This window comes from Pelodiscus sinensis, chromosome 6 (assembly GCF_052426305.1).
Source record: "Pelodiscus sinensis isolate ZL-2025 chromosome 6, ASM5242630v1, whole genome shotgun sequence".
In the NCBI taxonomy this organism is placed as follows: Eukaryota; Metazoa; Chordata; order Testudines; family Trionychidae; genus Pelodiscus; species Pelodiscus sinensis.
The window spans coordinates 46,258,157-46,285,656 of record NC_143057.1 but is presented as its reverse complement, the minus strand read 5'-3'; the positions used below and the strand labels follow the sequence as shown (position 1 = coordinate 46,285,656).

At 39.4% G+C, this 27,500-nt stretch overlaps 1 protein-coding gene across 1 annotated transcript in view; it reads left to right on the top strand.

Moving 5' to 3' along the window:
* The window catches only part of CNTNAP4 (contactin associated protein family member 4), a 304,206-nt gene extending 276,842 nt beyond the window's left edge, over positions 1 to 27,364 (top strand). Inside the window, exons 22-24 of the mRNA XM_075931856.2 lie at positions 13,812 to 14,030; positions 14,385 to 14,456; positions 22,223 to 27,364. Coding sequence (XP_075787971.2) covers positions 13,812 to 14,030; positions 14,385 to 14,456; positions 22,223 to 22,416 — 485 coding nt within the window. The 3' untranslated portion in view covers positions 22,417 to 27,364. The remainder of the gene's footprint in view (positions 1 to 13,811; positions 14,031 to 14,384; positions 14,457 to 22,222) is intronic.
* Positions 27,365 to 27,500: the final 136 nt, after the last annotated feature.

The following is a 27,500-nucleotide window of genomic DNA, read 5'->3' as shown; positions in this document are numbered from 1 at the left end:
TGTCTAAGGATGAAGCTAGAATACCAACTAGAGCCTGGATCTCAAAATGTCCACTCTACCATCGGGCTGGTGTGGTAACCTTGGAAATAATTATCTCTCTATAGACATGTATACTGAGCTTATCATATCTAAAAGCTTTATGTACATAAAGAAACACTATTAAAGCAACAATCAGTTCTCCATCCTCCTCTTGGAATAAAAAAGGTCTTAATTTGTTTATCCTATTTATCAGTTCTCTGCCCTCATCCAGGTTTAATTTGGTACTGTATAGATTCTGCTGGGCTAAACTGACTCTATATTAGCTTCATGTTGACCAATACTCCTGCATTGTAATGTATTGATATAGAGAGACATAATTGAGGTAGCTGCTGTAGTCACATTTTTTAAAAAGATAGATTATTCACTAGTCCTTACATAAAACCACATAATTCACAGTACAAAAGACAGAACTATGTAGCACTTTAAAGACTAGCAAGATGGTTTATTAGGTGATGAGCTTTCGTGGGCCAGACCCACTTCCTCAGATCAATATGTGGAAGAAAATCGGCACAGCCATATATACCAAAGTGATACAATAAAAAAAATATACATTGGACAAACGTCTCAGACACTTCGCCAAAGAATTAATGCACACAAAACAGACATAAGACTCTCACAGAGAGAAAGCTGTTGCTTGCCATTTCAGCCAGACTGACCATTCCCTCAATGACCTTAAAACATGCATATTGCTTCAAAGAGACTTTAACTCCAGACTTCAACGAGAAGCTTCAGAATTGTCATTCATACTTGAATTTGACACTTTATGTATGGGTTTAAACAAAGACTCTAATTATCTCACCCATTACAAAGATAGCGTCCCCTATTATCATCCCTATGTCATTACCTCACAGACACTAACCTTCCTCCCTCATCCCCACTCTGTTCTAAAATTTGATTTGTCAATTTCACATGCATTAATTTTTTTGATTGTCTCACTTTGGTATATATGGCTGTGCCGATTTTCTTCCACATATTGATCTGAGGAAATGGGTCTGGCCCACGAAAGCTCATCACCTAATAAACCATCTTATTAGTTTTTAAAGTGCTACATAGTACTGTCTTTTGTTTCAGCTAACCCAGACTAACACGGCTGCATCTCTATCATAATTCACAATAGTAATTGGTGGATGTCTTCATTCAGAGCTATTTGACTTTACTTATGTAATTTTATAATTTTGTATAGAAGATTGTTAATCAAAGCATACTACTACTAATAGAGATAACTATTTTTGACCAGTATATGTTGACAAGTACATATATCATCATCATGTTTATTATCTAAACCATATTTTCACTAGCACAAATAATATAGTAATTATGTAAGGTAAATTTGTGATACTCCTGTTAGGCTATGTCAAGTATCCCATAACAACTTGCATTAGCCAAAGTAAGATTTAGCATAAGCAGTTAGGAAAAATCTAAAAATCAAGATGTGTTTGTTATTTGTCTCAGCACAAGCTACTGAAGTATCTTCATGGACCAGTATCTTGAATGCTAGTCAGGGAAGTAACAGCACAAGTTAGGAAAATGGGACAAACAGAAGGGTTGTTTAGAGATAGGTAAGGGAATGTATAACTTGTATAATCAATGTATAAGTAATAACAGCTGAAATGTGTAATTTTGGGAGCACATTTTCTATATAACATCACTACACAGGACAATGTCCTGAAGACTTTTTCCTGTACGGTAACTCCTCACTTAACATTGTCCTGGTTAACGTTTGTTTCATTGTTACTCTGCTTAGCTATTAGAGCATGTGCTCATTCAAAGTTGTGCAATGCTCCCTTATTACATTGTTTGGCTACTGGCTTTTCCACTACTTACAGGATTTTCTGGAAAAGCAGCTTGTGCTTGTGGGGCTTATGCATGTGCTGGCAGGCCCCCACCATCTCCCCTTCTAAGTACCGCGACAACTATTTAGTTGTGCAACTGCACTTCAGCTACCTCTCTTCTCCCTACCCCCACTGCCCTGCTGCCCCCTACTTAGGAGCTGCTCCAGGGAGCTTCCTTCTTGCTGTATGCCAGGAGTAGGAGGTGGGAAGTGGAGGTGCGAAGGATTTCAAGAAGTCTCCCATTTCCGCCTTCCATCAAGCCTACCATTCTGCAGGGAAGTTTTTTGTAGCACCTGCCCTGCCTCTGTTATGTTTCTTCCCTTCTGTCTCTAGAGCAGTGGTCTCCAACCTTTTTGACCACAAGATCACTTTTTCAATGTAAGTGCAATGTAAGATCTACCTCAAACCCAAATACCCTTGTCCCGCTTTCTTCCCACCCCTTCTTTGAGACCTTGCCCTGTTTCACCCCATCGCAGAGGCCTCACCCTGCTCACTCTTTCCCCCTTCCTCCCCGAACCTCCTTTGCCTTCACCAGACCGGGGTAGGGGGTTGGGATACAGGCTCTGGTTTTGGATGAAGGAGTTTTGGGTGTGGGAGGGGATCCAGGCTTAGCCCAGGTGGGGCATTGGGATCCAGGAGGGGCTTCAGGATGTAAGCTCTGGGAAGGAGTTTGTGTACAGGGGGACTCATGACTGGGCAGTAGGTTGGGTGCAGAAGGAGGTTCAGGGATGGTACCGGGGTTTAGGAAGCAGGCTCTGGCTGGGCACCATTTAAATGAGACTATTTCCAGGTGGTGGAGCAGTGGGGAGAAGGGAGGCTTACTCCTGCCCTGGCCCTTTACCACTCCTTAAAGCACCTGGCATGTACAAAAATGGCTCCATCACGCCATGTGCTGCCCCTCATCTACAGGCAATGAGCCCACAGCTTCTCCTGGACATGGCTCCCCGTAATTGATCAATAGGAGCTGCAGGAGTGGTATCAGCAGGCAAGGACAGTGTGTGGAAACCCCCTGCTCTGCCTTTCTCAGGGGCTGCAGGGACATGCCAGTCACTTCCAGGAGTAGCAATTACCATGAATCCAGCCACGACAGTTTAGCTATTTTAGAACTCACAACTCAAAGAATTAAATTTAAGTATAAGAGAGAAATGAAAATTATGAAATGGACAGACCAGTCAAAAACCAAAAGTAACCCACTTTACAAGCTGTAAAAGATGTAACAACAACCCCCCACCTATGTGTTGGGTCAGGAGATGAATGAAGGACAGTGTGCGTGAGAATGAGGAGTAGGTTTAAGGGTTATTTTGAAAGAAGGGTTTTTTCTCGAAATTGCCGCATCTAAACAGCATTTCTTATCTCGAAATAGGGTATTTCGGAAAAGAGGCCATCCACGATAATGCAAATGAAGTGCGGGAAATTAAAATCCGTGCTTCATTTGCAATTTCGTTTGTATGCATTTGTATTCCTCGCTCGAAAGAGGAATGTAGTGTAGATATACACTTTGAGAGTGCTGGTTCAACCTGTACTGCAAGTAATTTTATTATTAAATGATATTTTGGAAATGTTGTTTTTTAGGGCTTTTATACCCAAATTATTGATTGAGTCTCTATCTAAAACATTAATTAGTCAAGACAGCAAATGGTATTCTGTTGCCTGTTTGGGTGACTGTGCATGTGCTTCCCGCATGAATAGTCCTGAGTGTGAATTTAAAATTAGGCCTTGCCATTTAGAAATTCTAATTCTTACCAATATTTCTTTCCATAAAAGCAATGGAAACAAAAGGGGCATGAACACTCTGAAAGTGTCATCTACATAGAAGGCAGCATTAACAGAAAAACACAGTAAGAACTTTAAAAAAGGCAGGAAATTGACTCTACTTTAAAACAGCAACAGGACAAATAATTATCGAATCTGAATAATTTCTTATTAAGTTTTTGAACAGTAGTAATTTCCCAGTGCCGAACATGCACTTCAATTGCAAAGTAATTATAGTATCATAGTGCCACCATTCAGATACAGGAATTAATGATTTGACAGCTTTTTCATTACAAAACCTCATGTACAGGAGTTGATAATTTATTTGCAAAAATCAGTTTGATGTTAAAGCCTGGGATTTAGGGGAAAGTAAATTCTATAACTAAAAAACATCCAGGAGAAGTAACCAATCTATTTTGATCAAATTTAGAAATTAAGGGGCAGATTCTCTAATTCAGCCTACCTGCATTTGGTGCAGGATCTGAGATGGGGAATTGCTCAGTTTCCAAGCTGCATCACTGGAGCAGCACAAAGCAATTGGGTTACAGGTTTGTGATGGATATGAGGAGTGCTGGCCAGCACTCAATAACTAAAGAGTTAAACTCAGGTAGCTAACAAGGGTGTTTGCAGGGGGCCTGAAGAACCAGTGGGATACAATGCTGACATTTGAATTGGATATAGATACCTGTTCTGCTCTTACTTCGTGTCTTCTAAGTTAAGGGCTAGAGGGAGAGATGCAGTAATCAGAATTACCATGCCTATAAGAAACATTGGACATGGGAGTGAACTGGTCCTTGAAGTATAGATTAGCATAAATCGTGAGTAAAGGGGGAAAGTGTATTTAGTTGCAATCAGATTATTTTTCTTTGTTTTGGTTGTTTGGTTAAACTTCTCTGTGTGAATCTATGCCTTCCCTCCCCCATTCATTATCTAAGAACATACCCAGAGATGTTCTCTGTGTTTTAATTTGTTTTACTCAGTTGCTGTGTAACACCTACCAACCATGTATGCTTTATCAATTATATCTATTTGCTTTGTTAATAAAATAACCTTTTTTTAAGGTGATGATTTGATTCTTGTGTCCTGGAAAGAAAGAGGAGAGGGTGTGTGTGTGTATGTGCTACCAGAGTCTGCAGTTTATTTTCTCTTTATTTTTTTCAAACTATTTTGTGATAAGAGTTGAGGTACCCCAGGAAAGGAATTCAAGTGTTCCTCCCTGTTTTGTTTTTATTTTGGACTTTTTAGGGTTTAAATCAGTTGATGGTGGCAGCTTTAGTTTTTCTCAGAGCCAGTCAGTGCATCTGTGACTCTGGGAAGTTTTTGTAAACAAAGCCCATAGAGGCAAGGTATTTAAGGTTTCTTGCAGGCCCTTATCTTCTGCACTTGGAGTGCCAGAGTGGGGAACAGCCCTGACAAGGGTACTTTAAGGAATTACAAGTCCACTTGGCTACATTGAAAGAGCATGGACCCCGAGAGCAAAAACAGGCTTTCTTCCAATTAATGGGTCTGATTCTAATCAAACTTATATTGGCTCTAAATTGGTTTAATTGAGAATGTAGAAACAGGCATTGACTATGTGGACTGGAAAGTGGTGGGAGTCAGTTATCTTAACAGCACTCCTCCTGGTGGGATAAGGGAAGTCACCCAGCTGGAGGAGTGCCGCTAAGATGGTTAAAATGCTTATCCTTTGCACACAAGGCCCATCAGCAAAACCACGTCTTTTTATATCTGTGAACCATTCCTTTAATCCTTTTCCCCAGGTTCCTTTCTATAGCTGCTGCCTATCCCATCAAATGTGATGGGAGGAGCAGTGCCCAATAGAGCATTCACATCTTGCAGGTCCCAGTTGAATGGCTCTTGGCGTGGGATCCTGACACCCCTTGTGCTGCACTATCCGCTGTATGAGGTGCCCTGCATACCTCTCACTTCCCTTCAGCAATGAGAAAGCACAATGGTACTTGTTAGAAAATTATATAAGTGGATGATGGAAGCAGGCACCATGGACCAATCATATGTTGGGGTTGACCTTTTAATTCTGAATGGGAGAAAATAAATAGAATGGGACTAGATCCATGAAAGTCCTTGAAAGTGAAAACCAATAGCTTATGTTTGATGTTATAGAGAAGGGGAGCCAAGGGGACACTCATCAGAAGAGTGATTTTTTTGTCCAAGTGACAGTCTGGGAAAACTTTTGGTGACCATGGCCAAACCTAATCCTGTAAAAGGCCCCAGAGTCTGGCCCCCATCGGGGCTGGTGGCAGCCCTGCTCCTGTTGTAACTTCCTGGTACCGGTCCTGCTCCTGCTGTAGTGGGGTGAGGGAGGAAATGGCCCCCATCCAGCCATGCCAATCATGGCCTGGTTCCCATTCAGCCCCAGCCACAGTCTGGCCCCAGCCAATATGGTCCTGGTCCTGATCTGGCCGCAGGGGCCTGTCCCTAGCCCCTATTCTGGGGGCAGGCCCCATGGTCCAGCCCCCTTCTGGCCATGGCAGGAGTTGGCAACAATCCCCAGCCACAGCAACCACCACCTGGCAATGGTGAGCTGGCCCTGGCCCTGCTCCTGCCACAGAAGGGATCGGAGGCAATGTGGCAATCCTAGCCCAGTTTCCCTAGCTGCGGCAGCCCCAGTCTGGACTTGCTTACCTTCAGAGGCCTGGTCCAAGCTAGGTAAGTAAACTTAGCCCTAGGCTTTCCACATACACTTTCCCCATCCCCAAACCCTGCTCTGCCTCCTGCACCCTCGCCCCCCACAACCCAACCCCTTGCTTGGAGCCCCTCAAACACCTCAACTGCACATCCCATATTCCCAGACCTCTGCCCTAACTAACCCTACACAACACAACCCCCTGCCCTGAGGCATCCCCAAGGGGGGCTGGGTCGTGATATGACAGTATCTGTAAGAAATGTTAAGTTACTTTCACCCCTGTATATACCAATGCAAAAGCTGCATTGAAATGGCTGTTAATCAGTAGCTGCTTAAAAAAAGCTTACTTCTGTTTCCAGCAAGGAGTGCTATTTCAGATTTTTTTAGAGGGAAGTGGGGATTGAAGGGGGAGACACTTTAACCATGTTTCTATTCCAGAGTCTACTTAGGAACCTGAATATTCCTGGGTTTTTTTTGTAGGTAATAACTTAGAAATTAGCTAACAGGGACACTGTTCCTAATTCATATATGAAGAAAAAAATGAACACCAATTAAAGCCATATTTTAAGCTTATTTGTAAATTTAGAACAATCAAATCTTAGTTCTGGAGCCTTAACACAGCTATCAGAAAAAAAGTAAGTTTGATACTCTGTATGCTTTTTTTTTTTAGTAGAGATAAATAAAATCTGTTTAGAATCTGCTTGCTATTATTGTGTAAAAAATGTGTTACAGTCTAAATTGTGAAAAGCAAAATGAAATAGTTAATTTATTCAAGAAACATATAAAGTAAATAAATGATTTAAAAACCACAATACAAAACACTCAACAAAAATAGTTTCTACTGAAGCAATAGACCGCAGACACTTAACCAAAAACAGTAGTCCAAAAGTAGCCCAATCTATTTATTTAAACAATTTTTTGTATTACCTAATTGGTCTATACCTTTTAAAAAGGACCACTATTTAGAGTATAATTAATTAGTGGATTTTAGTGGCATAGACCTATAACAAATTTTGTCAGCCAAATCTTGGCTTATATTTATGTGCTCTGAATGCAAATACAAAGCATTTGAAGGTGTTTCCTTGTGTGTTGCTGTAAAGATTTGAGAGAGTCAAGATCACTTTGATGAAATTCACTGAAGACCCTCAAATTTTTGAGACGTTGCCACCTTCTGAAATATTAAAGAATAAGTAAAGGGGAGCTAAGATTATTTAGCAGATGGAAGAGAAGGACATACAGCACAGCAGATGCAGTTGTAAAATGGCTGGCTACTTAGGGAAGAATCTGTTTGTACCTGCACATGTAAAGACCCAGACTCCTCAAAAAGTGTTCTGGGAAAAAGTTCTATAACTGAAATGAAAAACAGGACTGTGTAGCACTTTAAAGACTAACAAGATGGTTTATTAGATGATGAGCTTTCGTGGGCCAGACCCACTTCCTCAGATCAAATAGTGGAAGAAAATTGTCACAACCATATATACCAAAGGATACAATTTAAAAAAATGAACCAGACTAACACGGCTACATTTCTACCACTCTAAGGCTATGTCTAGACTGCAAGCCTCTTTCGAAAGAGGCTCTTTCGAAAGATACTTTCGAAAGAGCGTCTTTCGAAAGAGAGCGTCTAGACTGCACGTGGAACATTTGAAAGAGCAAGCCGCTTTTTCGAAAGAAAGCACCCAGTGAGTCTGGATGCTCTCTTTTGAAGAAGCCCTATTTACATTCAAGAACACCTTCTTTCGAAAGAAGCACTTTCGAAAGAAGGCGTTCTTCCTCGTGAAATGAGGTTTACCGCCGTCGAAAGAAAAGCCGCGTTCTTTCGATTTAATTTCGAAAGAACGCGGCTGCAGTCTAGACGCAGGTGAAGTTTTTTCGGAAAGAGGCTACTTTTCCCGAAAAACCCCCTGAGTCTCGACACAGCCCTCCTGAAATGCTGAGGGAACAGCATTTGTGGGTAACAATCTATATGATCCTGACCCAAGCCCCATTGTAGTCAAGGGAAAGACTCCCTCCCACAGGCAAGTGGGATTAAATGGAAGAATAGAGAGCCACCCAACTGCAGAGGTGGAAAAAAATGGGAAAATTTTAAGTGTAATGTAAGCAATGATTGTGTGTGTCACCTCATGTTTGTTTCTTGACAACAGGGAAAGATCACAGGTGGTAATTGTTTAGGTCTTGCAGCAAAGCACTGATCCAAAGCTGGGCTATCACAGTGGCTACGTCTACATTGGCCCCTTTTCCGGAAGGGGCATGGTAATTTTTGAAATCGCAATAGGGAAATGCGCGGGGGATTTAAATATCCCCCGCGGCATTTAAATAAAAATGTCCGCCGCTTTTTTCCGGCTTTTAGAAAAGCCGGAAAAGAGCATCTATACTGGCCCCGATCCTCCGGAAAAAGCGCCCTTTTCCAGAGGATCTTATTCTTTGAAGTAGGAAAAGGGTGCTTTTTCCGGATGATCGGGGCCAGTGTAGACGCTCTTTTCCGGCTTTTCTAAAAGCCGGAAAAAAGCGGCGGACATTTTTATTTAAATGCCGCGGGGGATATTTAAATCCCCCACGCATTTCCCTATTGCGATTTCAAAAATTACCATGCCCCTTCCGGAAAAGGGGCCAATGTAGACGAGCACAGTGTGTGTGGCCTGTAGCTCTTCTCCCTATCCCCACAAGGAGCTTGCTCATTCCAGCCCTTATAACATATCCAGGTGTGAAGTTGAGAGAAAATCATGATAGAATCTGCTGCAATCACTTTCTGACCTAAGCTCAATTTCCTTTCCACCTAGGGTTGCCAGATGTTCAGTTTTCTACCGGATAATCTGGTATTTGTGCCCTCTGTCCGGTAGAAAAATTCAGAAAATGCCAGACATGTGCAATGTCCGGTATTTTCTGAATTTCTGGCTGGGGAGGGGGAGCCACTGCCAGACACTGCCCCTGCCCGGCTTCTGCACACAGCCAGAGGCTCCCAGCACCAATTGCGGCCCTCCTCCCAGCTGGGACCCTCTGGTTGCATGCAGAAGCTGGTTCCTGCCCGGTTTCTACTAGTAACTAGAGGGAGTGCCTACCAGGAGTGTGGCCTGTTGGACTCCCCCCTCCTCCCATCCAGCCCCCCCCCGGTCCTCCCCCAGCTCTGCTTCCTGCCCCCCCTTCCTCCTGGCCAGCCCCACAACCCCCGACCCATGCCCCACCCCCTCTGCCTTCCACCCCCCTTCCTCCTGGCCGGTCCCTCCCCCGCCGCTCACGGTCAATTGTGTCCGGTATTTTTTTGGGGGCGGGGGTCTACCTGGTAACCCTACCCACCACAGGGGAACGGCAGCAGAAGCTCCCAACCCTGCTATTGTCTCTTCCAGATACACGTCTGCATTCCTATTGGTAGAGTAAAGAATGAGAGGTGGGAGGCTGTGAACTATCTTTTCAAGCCGTTTGATTGAAAGAGGAGGGAGGAGAGGAATAGCAGCATAGGTAGCTTTTGGTGGGCTGGAGAAGGGAATAGAGTAAGCCAAGGGAGGCAAGTAAACAGTCTGACTGTTGCTGTCACTTTTTCTCCCCATTTGCTGCTACAGTTCCATTCTTGCCAATCAGGAGTTTGGCATAAGTATCTCAGGAGCTCTGATTCTAAACCTGTTGCTTCTAATTTCAGCCAGGAGCTAAGCAGAGCTTTGTTCTGCTTGATGAGCATGCATTCCTCTCTCCTCTGAGGGAGAGAAGCAAGCAATGCAAGCTACTTACGTTCCTCTCTCTCCTGGCTAATGAGGGAGGGGTAGGAGACAATGTCCTGGTATGGCAGGAAACTTGGGGGGAGGGAGGTACCTTTGTTACCTGAATTGCTATTTAAAACCCACAGAAGAATGACATTTAAAGGCTGCTTTAAAATGTCCTGTCACAGCAAAATATTTGCAATTTTCAGATAATTGGAATTCAGGTGTCTCTGCAGTGAGTATGTAGTATCCAATTTTACTGTGCATCTCTGAGTCACTGCTGAAATATGTACTGAGTCTTCTAACTGCCTTAATTTACCTATAGGTGTCATCCAGAGAGTTCATACGAGACATAATTTAAACTTATATTTCACCAGATTTTTTTATTCATTGTAGTCAGTGAAGCTAGTCTAGGCACGCATGCATCTAATGAACAATACAGGATACTCAAGAAGGGGAAAAAGTTTCTATAAACCTTCAGTACCAGATATAACACTAATATTTTTTAAGCTGTATTCAGGATTTTAGCCACAATGAGTCATTTTAAGGAAAATTGTCCTGTTTTCTTTCTATGTTTTCTTTTAATACTGTTATTTCTAGTACTTGCAATGTGTGTGGGAAGTGACAACTTTTGAAATAAAGCCATGAAACCATTTGTTACTCTCCTTGCTCTTTGGCTTTGGCATTTAGATTGTAAACAAAAGCAGTGAGAACTTTCATGAGAGATCATATTGTTTCCTGTTTATCATCTTCTTTCCTTACTGATAATTTTTGTCAGAAGTAAACATGGTGATTGTGTCTACACTGGGCCACTTATTCTGGAAAATCAGCCACTTTTCCGGAATAAGCTGCAAGCCGTCTACACTGGCCCTTGAATTTCCGGAAAAGCAACGACACTCTACTGTACAAAATCAGCTGCTATTCCGGAAAAACTATTCTGCTCCCACTCGGGCATAAGTCCTTATTCCGGAACAAGGTTATTCCAGAACAAGTCCTTATTCCGGAAAAGGGGCAGTATAGACAGCCCAGTAGTCTTTTCCGGAAAAAAGCCCCAATCGCGAAAATGGCAATCGGGGCTCTTTTCCGGAAAAGCGTCTGTGGCCAATGTAGACGCGCTTTTCCGGAAAAAGGGCTTTTCCGGAAAAGCAGGCTGCCAATGTAGACGCTCCTTTTCCGGAAAAACTGAAAACGGAATAGTATTCCGTTTTAAGCAGTTCCGGAAATTCATGCCAGTGTAGACACAGCCGGTCTGTTCTTGTAACAAGATAAGAAAGAGGGCTCTGGGATTGTTATAGTACTCCTGGAACTGTAATGAAGAAATTCTAGGCCAAGAAAAGTGATTATGCAATGAAAGAACATTACATTCAGCATCCTCACAGCTACTACTTATCATTAATAAATAATGCAAATATATTTAACTTTCTAATACTTCTGTTCCAGAAGACTGATTGGCCAGTACATTCCACCCACTTTGCAATGTTTAGTAGCACTACGATCTTATATTTTAGATTATTTCACCAGACCCTTTTGTAAGTTATTCTATACTATTTTTTATGTTCTGAAAACTGCAGAGTATAAGTAAAAATATTGATGTTAGACATGCAGTCAGATTTACCCCGTAGGCATAATTCCCCTCAAGTCAATGGAAACACATCTTTTCATGGTAGTGTATCAGTGCTGTTTATACCACACTTTCATATGAGGGTATAATAGTTGTCAACAAAAATGTGTGTACAGCCATTATACCCATAAACTATGTTCAAATGCAAATTTTATACTTTTAATGCACCTTTTGTAGCCTCATTAAAATTACCTCTGAATGTAAAAAATGAATACAGTGTTCCTGTTAGATAAGAACTTCTGCTATGTGATAGTCATGAAAGTCTAGATAGACTGTGAAAAGTCAAGCAAATAAAATAATTCAATGTAAAATTACACTTGACAGGGATTTGAAACCTGTGAAAGCTTGATTATCATCATCCTAGTTGGAAATTTTCCAGGAGAGAGGTCAAAAAGTCTCTTGATTGCATCAGTTCCTTTTTTTAAAGTGTTCTCTTAAGATTTGTGTGTCTACTAACCTTCAGCACTCCACTGAGGACTGATAAATGAGGCAGAATTCAAAACAAACCCTTTTTTAGAAGGAGGTAGTGTAGGTGGGATAATTCTATCTTTATTTTGTGAATCATCTCAAAATACACTCAGCAAATGAGCTGAAATGTTGGTATAAAAACACTTAGGTTAAAAGTGCAGAGCTACAGTGTACCACAAAACTAACCCTCCCTCCCGCCCCCCCACATTATTTTCAAAAAACGTGCCATTACTACAAAGGATCAGGAAATTCTAGACTTCACATATGTTATTTCATTTATTAGAGTGAGTGGACTTTGCACACAAGGATTATTAAATACCCCAAACTGTTTTTTATTCAGAAAAAGCACATTGGCTGCCTAACATCAAATGAATTAAAATGGCAAAAGATGCCAGGTTTTCTGTCTTACTCATAGTTTTTCCATCATAGTCACAGCTCGGCAAAGGGTTTCTGCTTCATCTGCATCTAGGGACAATCTGTGTTCCCTCTCTAACTTAAAGGTCGTCTCTATAGGATTATTCCCTTAATCTGTTCCACTACATTGGTAAGGATACTTTCACACAGGTCTGATGATTATCTTTGCCTCTATTCCCCAATCTATTAAAGAGCACATAGAAGAGGCAAATTCACCCATGTAAAGCTATGGCTACACTATGAGTTTTCTCAGCAAAAAATATGCTAACGAGGGACTCATTTGCATGAGTCACAATCTCATTTGCATATTTTCTGCCAATCCTTTTTTGCGGTACGGGTTTCTGCGCAAAAACAAGCAGTGTGGACGTTTTCTTTTTGGGCAAAAAACCCTTTTTCCGCAAGATCAGTATACCTCCTTTTTGGGGGCATAAGGATCTTGAGAGAAAAGGGATTTTTGCACAAAAATAAAATGTCCACTCTGCTTGTTTTTGTGCAAAAACCCCTAGCACAAAAACGGATCAGCAGAAAATATGCAAATGAGATTGACTCATGTGAATTAGTCCCTCATTAGCATATTTTTTGCCAAGAAAACTCGTAGTGTAGACGTAGCCTTAGTGGCCGTATGACCTTTCACATCCCATACATATTCCAGAGCAGAAAGCTAGGTGATTAGTAAACAAAGGGCATATACTTTTATAAAGTTAACCCAATAGAATGTTAAGGTATGTTTTCCTTTAGTAAAACAGGAAAAGTATAATGTTTAACAGGCACACTAGATTAGACAGGTTTCATTGAGGTAGCCATAAGATAGATTCATTTTTAGCCTTTCACAAGCAAGAGATCTGTGTGTGTTTCCACTATCTGAGATCTGCATGTGTTTTTTTTGTTTGACAGACATGCTGATGATAGAAAGAAGTAGTGAATCTGTAGAAATAATATATTCCAATAAAGTACATATTTATGAGAGAGAGCCTCGTTTAATATGTATTTTTCATGAATATACTTTATCTGTTTGCAGAATGAAAGAGGGGTACCTTTTAATTTAAATATTTTAGTTAATTTGAATCTTTTTGCTTTGCAGCTTACAATAGGCCTCTTCAGTTCTTTTTACTTTAGTGAGTTGCCTGCATGTCCTTCAGGAGACTAGCACCTGTCATCCATTTAAAAAATGTTGAATATACTTGGCTGTCTTTTCATTAAGAACAGATAAGAAAGGAATTCAGCAAATCTACATAAGTTGCTGTAGTATAAATCTAGTCAGAGGAAGTCAGGTTAATTATTCAATTCTTCTTCTTTCACTTTATTTAGTACATTTGTACTATGATTGTGCTTTTTCCTTTGATTGACAGAAATTAATGATGTAGACCAGGAAACTATGAAGGCAAACTCTCAGGGGTTTACTGGATGCCTCTCGTCAGTGCAGTTCAACCACTTTGCTCCTTTGAAAGCTGCATTGCATCATACCAGCTCAACACCAGTCATTGTAAAAGGACGCTTCACTGAATCTAACTGCGGTACTTTAACTGGAGCTGACTCAACATCAAGTGAAACAACCCATTCATTTGCAGGTAGCATATGGTTATCTCTTGGCTTACCCTCTAAAACACAAGAAGAGTTCTTAGAACTTCATTTGTTACTGTCTTTTTTTACACTGGGGTACAAGACAGGAGTAGATTGAAAATGTGCTCTTTTAAGTTTGTTCTCTCCATTTTTCTAGCTTCTTTTGTTTACTTTGAATATTTTCACTTTCCTGTTTACTTTCTCACAGTGTGATTTACAGCACTGACCTTTAGAACCATGTAGACCCATGCTAACTTCATAGTTCCATATTGCATGTGAACCTTAACTATATATGAATATCAGGAGAACCTTCCTTTGTATTTGTCTGTCATTCCCCCCCCCCCTTTTTTTTCCTGCTGCAGATCATTCTGGACCAATAGACGAGGGTGAGCCCTTAGCTAATGCAATCCGAAGTGACTCTGCAATTATCGGAGGTAATAGGGTCTAAGACTTTCACTGGAATCATTTTTTTTAATTAATTTTGAATCTTTCAATGCTAAAGTGAAGTCAGAGGAACCTTTGGATACACAAGGAAAACAGAATCAAAGAGAAAAGAAGCTCTGTTTTACTACAAAGAGTTAGGCACAGAGTGAAAGCGTCAAAATGATGTCTGAGTACCAATAACTCTTGTCCACTTATTATGTTAGCTTATGTAGTAACAGTTTATATAAATATTGGTATACTCTATCGATGCAAAGCATTTTAAGAACAGTTTTCTAAGCTGCTTAATTCAAGTATCTATGATATAAATAACTAGCTAGATTCCTTAGGGAGTACAGCATACTTTCAAGGAAAGAGCATTTTTATGGCTTTTTGGCTATTTCAATGATTCACTTTTGCCAGTGGAGCATTTTCAAAGTGAGGAAGCCCTTTGTTAAATAGAAGCAGCACAGCTTTTGCCTTGCCTTTATGATTGAGAAAATGGGAAATTTGCATGGCTTGAAAGCCCATCATATCCTAAAGCAGGTTTCATTTTGGTTACACATTCAAAAGGCAACATGCTCAGGGATCGAGAGCCATTTGCACTGATTTACAACTTCAGAAAAGTTGGAAAATAAAATCTACATGCAGGTGTTAAAAATATAGTTAGTGTTGGTCAGACTATTGTTTTTCCTTCTTTCTTCTCCTTACTATTTCTGTGAGCTCTCACCACTTTTTCAGGAAGATCACATTTAGTTCTTGTTTAAGCACTATTTTAGACAATCCTTTTTATTAAAGATTCTGCAATGGGAGAATCATACACAATTTAATCACTTCAAAATGAAATATGACACTTATTTTGTGTAAGTCTCATTTTATTTTGTTCAAGGAGTGCAATATATTGTCAATAAAAAACCTTGAAATTGAGTATTATGGATTTGATGTCAGGAAATCCAAGTTTCTCAGAGCTTTTGAAATGAGCCTCTAGGAAGCCTACCAGTTTTCTATTTTCAGAAAAATAAAACCACAGAGAAGTCAAGCAAGTCTGATAATGTGAGTTTGGAGACAAAACTCTCAATTGAATTTCATTGCCTCCATGCACCTGACAAAGTGGTTTCTACCCTCAAAAGATTATGCCCAAATAAATGTTAGTCTTTAAGGGTATGTCTATAGTTAGGGACAAAGTCGAATTAAGATATGCAAATTCAGCTACGTTAATTGTGTTTACACTGATGCTGTTTACACTGCAGGAAGTTGAATGAAGAACACTGCCCTTTCAACTTCTCTTATTCCTCATGAAATGAGGGTTATCAGCATTGTAAGGACACCCCTTTTGGTTTCAATTAGCTGTCTTAACTCGATCACTAATTCAAACCCTGGAAGATTGACAGTGGCAGCTTCCATCTTCCTCTTCAGTTTAGACGTACCCTAAGATGCCCCAAGAGTCCTCATTGTTTTAGAAGAATTTCAGTATCCACAAATGAAACTGAAACAAATATATGCCAGTGACATTCCTTGATTTTTCCTTGAATAGTTGAATCAGGTTTAATAATACTGGTACCAATGAATATGAATCAGATCTGAGTGTTTCTCAATCAAAAATTCTAGAAAATACAACCTATACTTCTGCGTATTCCTTAAGGGCCTGATTCAACTACTTTTAGAAGCCATAGAAAGACTCATTCACTTTACTGGGCAGGGAGGTTGGACTAGGCCTTAGTTAGTGAAACAAAATGCCTTTCTTTGACACTGTGTTCTCTATATGTTATAGAACACTTCTTATAGCATGGACATGCACAGTCACCTCATCAACCTTGATTCTGCCTTATAATGATGATGTGGAGTAACTAAGGGTTATGATAAAGTTAAGATAGCACTTAGTCACAGATTAAATTAAACCTATTTTTATAGATAATGTCTTTTTCTCCCCACATTTTCTTCCTTAAAATGTCACTACTGAGCAGAGTTAAGGTTGTTTGGGTTCCTTAACTATGCATTTTCATGTCTTAACATATTTTGACTGTATTTTAAATTAATCCTTACCTTTGGATTTCCTAGGTTTATAATGTCTGTCCTGGAAATAACTGCCAGAAGTTTTTTTGTTTTTTGCCCTTAAATTAAATTATTTTTCACAATTGTTTTTCACCCTTAAATTAAATTGGTACTATCAGTCTTAATTAGATTTACATTGTATATAGCATGTTATATGTATCGCCTATTTGAAATGGCCATGTAACTTTCCTGTATTCTGTTATTTAGTCATTCATTTGCCAAAATATAGCTAAACTATTGTGTCTTCTTCTCTTAGGCTATGTCTAGACTGCAGGCTTCTTTTGAAAGAGGCTCTTTCGAAAGCATCTTTCGAAAGAGCCTCTTTCGAAAGATCGTGTCTAGACTGCAGGCGGATCTTTCGAAAGAGCAATCCGCTTTTTCGAAAGAGAGCACCCAGCGAGTCTGGATGCTCTCTTTCGAGGAAGCCCTATTTACATTGAAGAATGCCTTCTTTCGAAAGAGGAACTTTCGAAAGAAGGCGTTCTTCCTCGTGAAACGAGGTTTACCGCCATCGAAAGAAAAGCCGCATTCTTTCGAAATTATTTCGAAAGAACGCGGCTTGAGTCTGGACGCAGGGGAAGTTTTTTCGGGAAAAGACTACTTTTCCCGAAAAAACCCCTGAGTCTGGACACAGCCTTAGAGATGAAATCAAACTTTTAACACAGGGATGGAATATGAGATTCTAGTACAGAGATCCTCTATGACTACTATTCCAGGCCATAGGGCTGCCACACTTGTGAAGGGGGCCACTGGGTTCATGTTAAAGTTAATTCCATAACCCCCACTCCTCACTCATCTGTGGCTCACTCCATCACCAAACATCATTTTCCCTTTGGCTATGTCTACACTGGCCACAATTTCTGGAAAAGCCATGCAAATCAGGTAAGTCAGGATAGGGAAATCTGCAGGGGATTTAAATATCCCCCACGGATTTAAATAAACATGTCCGCCGCTTTTTTTCCGGCTTGGGGAATAGCCGGAAAAAAAGCATCTAGACTGGCGCGATAAAAGGAATAAAGCCCTTTGAAGTAGGAATAAGAGATCCTGATTTGCATGGCTTACCTGATTTGCATGGCTTTTCGGGAAATTGTGGCCAATATAGACATAGTCTTTTTGTGGGAAGTGAGAAGTGTGTGGGCATGTATAGCCTCAGGTAGAACCCTATGGCATAAGATAGTCGTGCTTAAGAAACTTGAATTGTTCTATTGTGCTGCGAATTTCACACACAGTTTCTCTGTAAATTGGGATTTCAATTATTGTAATATCACTAAGTAACATTTATTTGAGGAAAAATGCTACTTATGGGCGCAGCCCTGCAAGGAATGATTGATGCGGACTAAAAAGAGTTGATAACTCTCTCACACAATGACCCCTCTAGCAATCCAAAGTTCCACCCTAAACAAAAGTGCTTCTGAATCAAACACATATCCTAGGTTAATTTGTTAGACAGACTAATAAGGAGGGGAACAATTATTAGGTGTCAGTCATCATGGTATCTAGGCATTTGAGGAGTCTTAGGTGTGCAGTTTAATTTTTCACTCTAGTGAATACAAATTAGTGATTATTATTATACAGAAATGGAATTGTCATAGCCAGTCAGAGTATTTTTCAAGTTATGCAGCTCTTTAGGTTCTGAGTGTCTGGTTTGCCTAGATTTTGTAATTTTCTCAATAATGATATGGTACTCTAATACTCCGCCAATCGAAGTGCAGATATTTAGATAATCGCAGTGCAGTTCTTAACAGCACAGTAACTGGACTGTGAATATGTAAGTTTATCTACTCTGTTCTCTATAATCCATTCACTCTGAGCAAGTGATGGGAGATTCTGAGCATAGACCCAGTCAAAGGCATTCTGTTGACTTAAATTGACTTTGCATCAGGCTCTGAAGTAGAGACATGCCCCTTCTATTTTTTACACTGTTTGTCTGATCCTGGTACCACTTTTTTCAAGAAGACTGGTATTGAAGATTGCGAGGAGTTTGGCCTATTCAGAAACAGGCCACCTTCTGTGAAAGATCTGTAATTGTTAACTCACCTGAAACATAAACACAAACAAACATTTTTAAAATCAGTTACTTAGTTCTCCACGAGAATACTTGGTTGCACACACTAAAGGTGTTAGAAAAAGGTGGGAAAAAATACCATAGTTTGAATCTCAAGCCTACTGTTATAGAGAAGGAAGAAAGGAGGATGTTCATGAATCTAAAAACACTGCAATTTTATCACATATTAAAGTATTGTTCCACTCTGATAAGTAATATTAAACATGTCATTCTAGAGTTTGTGTTTGTCTGTCACTCAACAATTTCTAAATCAAATGTGCTCAGTTTACAAATAAAATGTGTTTTTTCCTGATTGTCAGCACTGCAAACTCATTTTGGCTTCTGAAAATCAAATTGGATTCTTCACATCTGACACATCATCTCCAGTAATAATAGCTATACAGCCTAAAGTTGTTCCTCTGATGACTGCTGTGCCACCCACTGGATGCTGATGTTTCCTAGTCTTGGGCCTGATTCTCCACTACCTTATGTCTTGTTTAGTTATTTATCTTTGAACAATGCTAATTGCTATCAAATCAGAATGGTACCACACTCACTTTGCATCATATAAGGTATAAGATAATGGAAAATCAGTCTTATGGAGTGCAAGCATCGACAGCAGCCCTCAGATTCAACACAAGTATGAGTGATGTGTTTGAGATGTCCATATGCAAGCTGGCTGGTGCTTGATTTGCTCCCACTTATCTAAGTATAGGATACCCTAAGGGTACCCTGGCAAGCGCCATGATTTGGATCATCCTCCTTCTAAACACGATTGATCAGTAGAGAGGTGGGGTGCTGTGCTAGGCAGGAAAATGAAAGCAAAACATAGCTACTCTTGCACACACAAATATTTCTTCCACAATTTATGTCAAAGTTCTAAGATCCTAATTGTTTATGCCAAACATATCTTGGGCTTTTAATGCTTCATAATTTTAGGGTTGCAAATTTGGCAGTTTTGCCTCCTTTTACTTATTTCCATTCTCATAAATAGAAAATAGCTTCAGAATACGCACCTCAACAAATAACTAAGTGATGCCTAAGAACATCAGCAAGCTTTAGGCATCTGCAAGTCTTAAAAGCCCTTTGTGCATTTACTGTGTATTCAGCCATAATGAAAAACAAGTATACGAACAAAAAAAAATGTTAAAATGCATTAATCTTTTGGGGTGTTCTATTGAAGTGTTTCTTGTGAGTTTTACCATAAACTTCAATGTCAGGATTTCATACTTTATTCCTGATACTGGATTTTCACATGTGTCTATCTCTGTAGCAAATTACATGTAGAAAAGATGCTTAATTTGTATGTGAGATAATTTTTTGAGGGTTGTGTTAAGTGTACTAAAACCATAATTGTTTCTGAACTATAAGAGATGTTGAGACATTATTTTAAATATAAAACTCTCTGGTAATTGCTATTAAACATATTAAGAGTAGTGTATACTGCTGATGAATAAAATTTATCAACCCAAAATTCTTCCTTGGGGAAAAATAGATTTCAGTTGACTCACAAATTTCTTTGATTTTGGCAAATTATTTTTGTTTAAAAAACCACTAAAACAATAATCTAAAAAGGATTGAAATGTTTCATTTTCAAAACAGAATATTTTGATGTTTCAGTTCAAAATAATTTTTGTTTTGAAATTACCTTTGATTTTTTTAATTGAAGAAGAAAAGTACACGCCAAGATAAAAATGAGACATTTAGTTTCGTATCAAACAAAATGTTTAGTATGATACCAATTTTTGATGTTTCAATTTTCTGAAATTAAAACAGTGCCAGAATACCATAAAATCAATAATTCATATAGTATTAGGGGATACATAGTTTTTGTATTTAACTAAATCACTCCTGTTAAAAGAAATTAGCAGTACCAATGTGAACACCCTTCTATAGGTATAATTGCATCAACAGATAAGTAATTGTATTTAATGCCACCTTAACTCTGAGGGCTTATCTATGCACAATTTTCTAAAGCAATAGAGTCCATATGTACTGTTATAGTAAAGAAAGAAATGCACATTCTGATATATCTTAATAAAGGCCAGATCATGAAGTCAATCTACACTCAAGTCAGTGAGACTTCTGTACAGAGACCAAATCACACAATAAAGTCCTTGTTGCTTAATATAAAATGAAGCATTTTCAAGATGTTAGAATTTAGAAATGATGAGAAATGGCCAAATCTTTGTTTTTATTTGAGAACAGATACCTTGTTTTCACTTACACTTTTTGGTTGATATGGAAATGAATGCATTGCTCTCTTTCTTGCCCTATCCTGTTACAGGAACAGTACTGTAACTCTTCAATAATAGCAGCTCTAAGTCTATCAGCCCAATATATTTAGTCTCTTCTATGACGATTGTCACCATGGTGAGTGCTTCACCACATTATAAGTGTACAAAGATATTTTTCTCACCCTTTCTTTTCCCTCCATTCAACAGGCATTGGACTATTGGATGTTTTTCTTGTTGTGATGGATAGTGTGGGGGTGGTGTTGTCTTATATGGGAAGACTAAATCCAAGCCATCTGAAGAAGTGGTATAGTTTGTGCTATCCATGAACACACAAGTGCCCCTGTTCATTCAGGGACAAGGCTTGCACACACCTTACGCCTTAGACACTATGACACAATCCTAATTATAAGAAGGAAAGAAACCCCACACTTTTATTTTCACATGGGGCCGAAAGGACCCATGGTCAACATCCCTTTCAAGCATGTCTTGATTATTATGAAAAACATCTAATAATGGACTGTAATGATACACTTTAGATCTAGGGCTTGTTTCAGAGTAGGGGCATAGGTTAGGGTAGTTAACAGCTCCACACTCCAACTTGTGCCTCCAAAGAATGCTGCATGTGAATGCAGATTTGCTTCTAAGGGTATGTCTACACTACCCCACTAGTTCGAACTAGCGGGGTAATGTAGGCATACCGCACTTGCAAATGAAGCCCGGGATTTGAATTTCCCGGGCTTCATTTGCATAAGCGGGGAGCCGCCATTTTTAAAACCCCTCTGGTTCGAACCCCGTGCAGCGCGGCTACACGGGGCTCGAACTAGGTAGTTCGAACTAGGATTCCTAGTTCGAACTACCGTTATTCCTCGTGAAATGAGGAGTAACGGTAGTTCGAACTAGGAAGCCTAGTTTGAACTACCTAGTTCGTGCCCCGTGTAGCCGCGCTGCACGGGGTTCGAACCAGCGGGGTTTTAGAAATGGCGGCTCTCCGCTTATGCAAATGAAGCCCGGGAAATTCAAATCCCGGGCTTCATTTGCAAGTGCGGTATGCCTACATTATCCTCCTAGTTCGAACTAGGATGGTAGTGTAGACATACCCTAAGAGGTGAAGGCAAAAAATGCTACTGACACATCATATGGGATGGGAAGCTTTAAACTCTGGTTGGACTCCTTCGAAGAAGTATTGAATCAGCACATCTTCTCAATGCTCCTCACCCCCTGCATTGCTTGGCCAAGGCTGTTGATTTGTGGGCTCTATCAATTTGCTTTGAAGTTCTAGTTTCAGTGAGGGTTTCAGGAAGATTGTGGTTGTTCTTCCATTTCCCCTGCCAAGGTTTCTCCACAAGAGTGCTACAGCACAGGCTGCTTGAAACTGAGCTATGAATCTCACCTATTATTTGTCTAGCATATCTGATCTGTTTTTTTTCCCGTCTCCTTTCCTCTCTAGGTGTGATAGCAGTTGCAATATTCATTCTGCTTTGCATCACTGCCATAGCTGTACGCATTTATAAAAAGAAAAGCATATATAAAAAAAATGAGGCAAAAGGATCAGAAAATGAGGACAGTGCTGAGACTGCCCTGAAATGTGAGCTCAGCATGCAAAGTACAGTCAACGAAAATCAAAAGGAATACTTCTTCTGATTGGCATTTCTGATTTAATTTGATATACTAAGGTGACAGTCTGACTTTCTTGCTAAACCAGGGGCTCTCGATGGACAAAAAAAGCTCTTGCACTCCAAGTAAATGCAATGGATTTGAGACCTATTATACTGCATATGTTTAGTCTCAGTGATTGCTATAGGAGGCCTCTTTAAATGACATGCATTCCTTAGCTATTATACCGTAAATGCATTTTATGTAACAGTGAATTAGATATTGTAACCAATTTCATTGTTGGTAGTTTCCGACTGTTCTGATGTGACCTTCTACAACTGAATCTTAACGTGAATACTGAATATGGTTTTTAAGTAGGAGAATTGTCATGAAGCTATTGCCCCCCATCCTTCTCTTTAAAATCTGTGATTCAGGCATTTTGTTCAAGGTTAAAATTGGACTGCAATGTTTACTTGAGAAGCTCTGCTATGTTGCTTTATAGTGATCCTCAGTGACTTCCTGATAAAGAAATTCCTTTTTAACTATTTTTGGCCAGTATCCACTTCTGCTTGTGAGCTGTCAAGCCAGATACCCAAAACTAAACTGAACGGTTGGTCATATGAAATGTCAAATGTTGTCATTAATGGATCATTTTTTAACCTGGCTATGAAGAGTGGGATAATTTGATTTGTTTGGCCCTTTTTATTCACTTGGACATATTGGCAACCTTCAACTACTGAACTGAATTTCTAAATTTGCAGTTCTATCAGGGTATAGGCTGAAGTGTGAACAAAGTATGCCAGTAAATTTATATGTTACGTTTGGCTGTGGGTTGCAGGATGTTATCACATTATTTACATAAGAAAATGCCCTCTGTCTATTAAACCATCCCTGCCCAAGGCAAGCTACTTATTTGAAAAGATGAATCATTTGCTTATTGATTATCATTACCAGGGCTCAACAAATCTCTGAATCTACTCGCCCGTGGAGAGTAGATTTCAGCTGGTCGCCTGCTCACCAGCGGCGCGCGCATGCGCAATGCAGGTCTTGTGCACGCGCAGTGTAGGGCTGACGAGTAGGTTTCACCTCTGTTTGTCAAGCCCTGATCATTACCAATAACAGCAGCAAAAGTAGTAGTAGTAGGCAGGTAAATTTTGAAAATTGGAAACTTATCAATGCTGCCTATATGTAATTGTCTCCTTTCACTATAAAAGGTATGCTGTTTGAAAGCAGCAGCAAAAGTAGTAGTAGTAGGCAGGTAAATTTTGAAAATTGGAAACTTATCAATGCTGCCTATATGTAATTGTCTCCTTTCACTATAAAAGGTATGCTGTTTGAAAGCAGCAGCAAAAGTAGTAGTAGTAGGCAGGTAAATTTTGGAAATTGGAAACTTATCAATGCTGCCTATATGTAATTGTCTCCTTTCACTATAAAATGCATGCTGTTTGAAAGCAGCAGATATATGATCTTCCACAAGTCCCAAGATTAATTTGTATAAAACAAAGGAAATCAGTTTCTCTTTTTGATCCTGGTAAGATAAGACAAATGAAAAATATCACACTTCCTGATACTCTAATTCTCTTGCACTGCACCCCATAGTAATTCCACCACAGTAAAATATTACAGTGAATTATAATAATTTTTCCTTCTAAGCCAAACATACAGACTTGTTAGGCCAAAATTTTGAGTCTGGCCTCTAAACCTGAGCCATTCGGGGACATGAGCTTTTCTGGAGTTAAGCTTTGTATACCTAAAACTTAAGAAATGATATTTTCATTATTATATCCATCTGAGAAGATAGGAATGGTGTTTTAGAAATTACTCAGTGCTGGCCTGATTCTTCTTTCATTGAACCCCTGGTGGTACCCCGGATTCAATAAGAATAGAAGGTAGGTCTACACTGCAGAATTTTTTTCAGAAAAATGGCTGTTTTCTGAAAAACTTCACTTGAGTCCACACTGCAATCACATTCTTTCAAAAAAAAGTTGAAAGAACAGAGGTTTTTTTCTGACATTGGTAAACCTCTTATTTGAGGAAGAAGCCTTTTTCCGAAAGAGCTCTTTTGGAAGAGGTGTGTGTGGACGGGGAAGAGGGAGATCTTTTGCAAGAAGAGGAAAGAAGAAAAAGCACAAGTGCCCTGGTGGCCGCTCTGGCCATAATAATCACAGCTTAAATGCGAGATAGCGTCCATTCAGTGTGGATGCTATCTTTCGAAAAAACAGATCCCTTTTTTGATGCGCTTTTGCTGTGTAGCTGCTCTCTTTCGGAAGAAGTTTTTTCAGAAGATCTCTTCCCGACAAGCTTCTTCTGAAAGAAACCTGCAGTCTAGACATAGCCTGGGTTAGCTCAATTCTGAACATATTTGAAAATCACAGCCTAAATAGCCAAATGCATCATCTGAGCACAAAAGTCTGAGGTGGCTGGCCAAAAATGTGCATGTATAATATTGCTTTATAGAAATCATGGGTGTAAATTTACCTGTTGAGTTGAGGTCTCTGAAAATGTCCTTTAGATTTGTTTTCCTTCCTCACTTGTTGGCTCTCAGTCCCTTTTTCAGCAGTTGTCTTTACAATTCCTCTTCATTTTTAGTATAAACTCTTTCCCTTCTTGTTGACACTGAGGGCCTTTTCAATAACACATCCTCCAGGCCAAGGTACACGGCCTCATTCTGTCTGTCCCTCTCCTTTATTTAGCAGTGAGTTTTTCCTACATTTCCTGGGTCACAATCCTTAAACATTGTTTAACTGAAGTTGGAGCTAGTCTAGTGTAAACTCCTTGCCTTCTCCTGTTGCCCGAAATCTGTAAAGAGGGAAGCACGTTGTATCTGTTTAAAGTCCTGATCCAAAGTGTATTGAATTCCATTGCCATCACTGGGCTTTGGATCAAATTCCTCTATTTACTAAGGTTTCTGACAGTATTTTCCCTCCTCCACAGCATTGGTATGAATGTCCCACTCTTCTTGTTCATTATGTGCAACTATTATTCCAAATAAACACAATGTAAGAACCCCATTATGCTACATTTACCAGTCAAGAGTGTAGCAGTGAGCATATGGGACAGGACTGAACTCTGTGTGATATTGGGGATCATAATGTGTTGGATGCTGCTACCACATTGAATGATAAAAGAGATACTATGCTATACAGGCACTTCCCACATATTTATTAGATTGTAATAGGAACCCAAAGTGCAACCACACCAGGACAAGTTGGAAATAGACAAACTTAACATTCCAATTACCTGTTGTTCCTTCTTCCATTTGTTTGTATTAACTTTGCTTTGGAGTGTCAAAACGGAAAGAAAAGTCGCTTTTTTTCATTTTCTGTCAAGACAATGGAACAGCAAGGCCATAGTTCAGTAAAGACTCATTTTGAAAAATAATGAAATATGAAAAAAAAGGTCTGTGTCAATGACACACTGTTAAGAACCTTGATGGCATTTTACTGTGTGAAGGAAACAAAAGGAAGGTGGGGTTGTTGAATGCATATCTAGGGATTTGTATCATATAGTAATTGCATCTCTGAGAAGGAATAAATGCCCATTTTCAGCCATAGAATGATTACCGTTAATTAGCGAATATAGCCCGCAGGTTGTCCAAGTTTTTTCCTACCATGCACTGCCTCCATCCCCCCGTGGGGTATATATGTCTGCTTGTTATGCAATTTGATTTTTACTCATATTACCGGTATCACGTTGTAGTAATATTTTAAAAGACTGGTTTCCACATGTTCGGTATCTCTCTGTGCAAGAACCCTGTTTGCCATGTTTTCTTCTAGATTTGGCCACTTGGCTTTCTTTCCTCGGGGTGCTCTTTTGTGAGGATTTAATTTCTCAATCTATGCTTCTTCTTTTCTTCACTCACGAACAGACTTTTCATTAATGGAAAATTTTCTGCCTGCTGCTCTATTGCCATTTTCTTTTGCATATTTAAGAATGAATAGTGTAAAATTGGCTATTTATGATTTGCGCTTAGGAATCTTTAAAAATATTTTCTTGGAATATATTTGTTATAAACTGAAAAAGTTTTAAAACTTTGTGGTTGGGGTAGGTCTTATATACCGGTAGTAGGGTAGTGCATATTGCTTTTTATAGTTCAGTGGCCTCGGCCGTGGTTCATTATTGGTATACCAAGACCCAGTATTATCGGGCTGCATAATGTCATCATCTTCAATGTTTATAGCTGGCAAGTGGCAACCACATCAAAGTCCACCAGATTTTTTTATGAAGGCAGCAGAAGTCTCTTCGATACAATAGTTGAAGACTTTGATCTTTGATAATATGTTAATTGACTGGCAAAATTATACTGGTTTTGCCTTTCATGCAAGCAATAGCTATACTGGTGAATGCCGACAACTTCAAAGTCAGGATGATTACGGTACCGTAGACAGTTTAGGGTTTTAATGGTAACGTAAACAGAAAGGATGATTCATCATACCCTACTATTCTATACTATGCTTATACCTAATGAAAAGGATCCAATACAGATTTTGGTCGTTTATTGTTCTTAACGAATACCTCTGGGTTATGTACGTCCACGGGTATTCTAATATATTTTTTACATATATTAATATATATAACAGAAAAACTGTGGTTAATACATGAGTGCGTGTTATACTTGGATATGTGCTATATTTGCTAATTTACAGTAATCTATACTCAGATGAAGTCTGGTATATACAGGTTCAGAGTCAATAAAGCATTATTATCCACTATTTGCTGCCTTCTTATGGGTACAGCAAAATGGTGGCACCAAAGTGCACTAATACGTTGTACACCATTGTGCTGTCCCTTCCTTGACCTTCTTTTCCCAATGTGTAACCTTTTGCCTCGCTCTGTTAATAAAACAATTTTTAAAATAAAGTGAGGAAAATATTTTTAAAAATTTGTATAAAAGAGTTTGAATCTTAGGACAATATACTGATCTCTTTTTTTCTTAAAAAGCAGTAAACAAAGTAGAAGTGCATATAACATACTGGTGAGTGTGGTTATTTATAAAACTGCCGTGCATTGTAGACCTAATATGTCTAAACACACTGATCCATTTTCCATGGTAAAGACTCTACTCTTTAAGTTGTTTAGAGAGTAAACAGTGGCATGAAACCTGAGAAATTGGTAAAGCGTTGTGTGGGCTA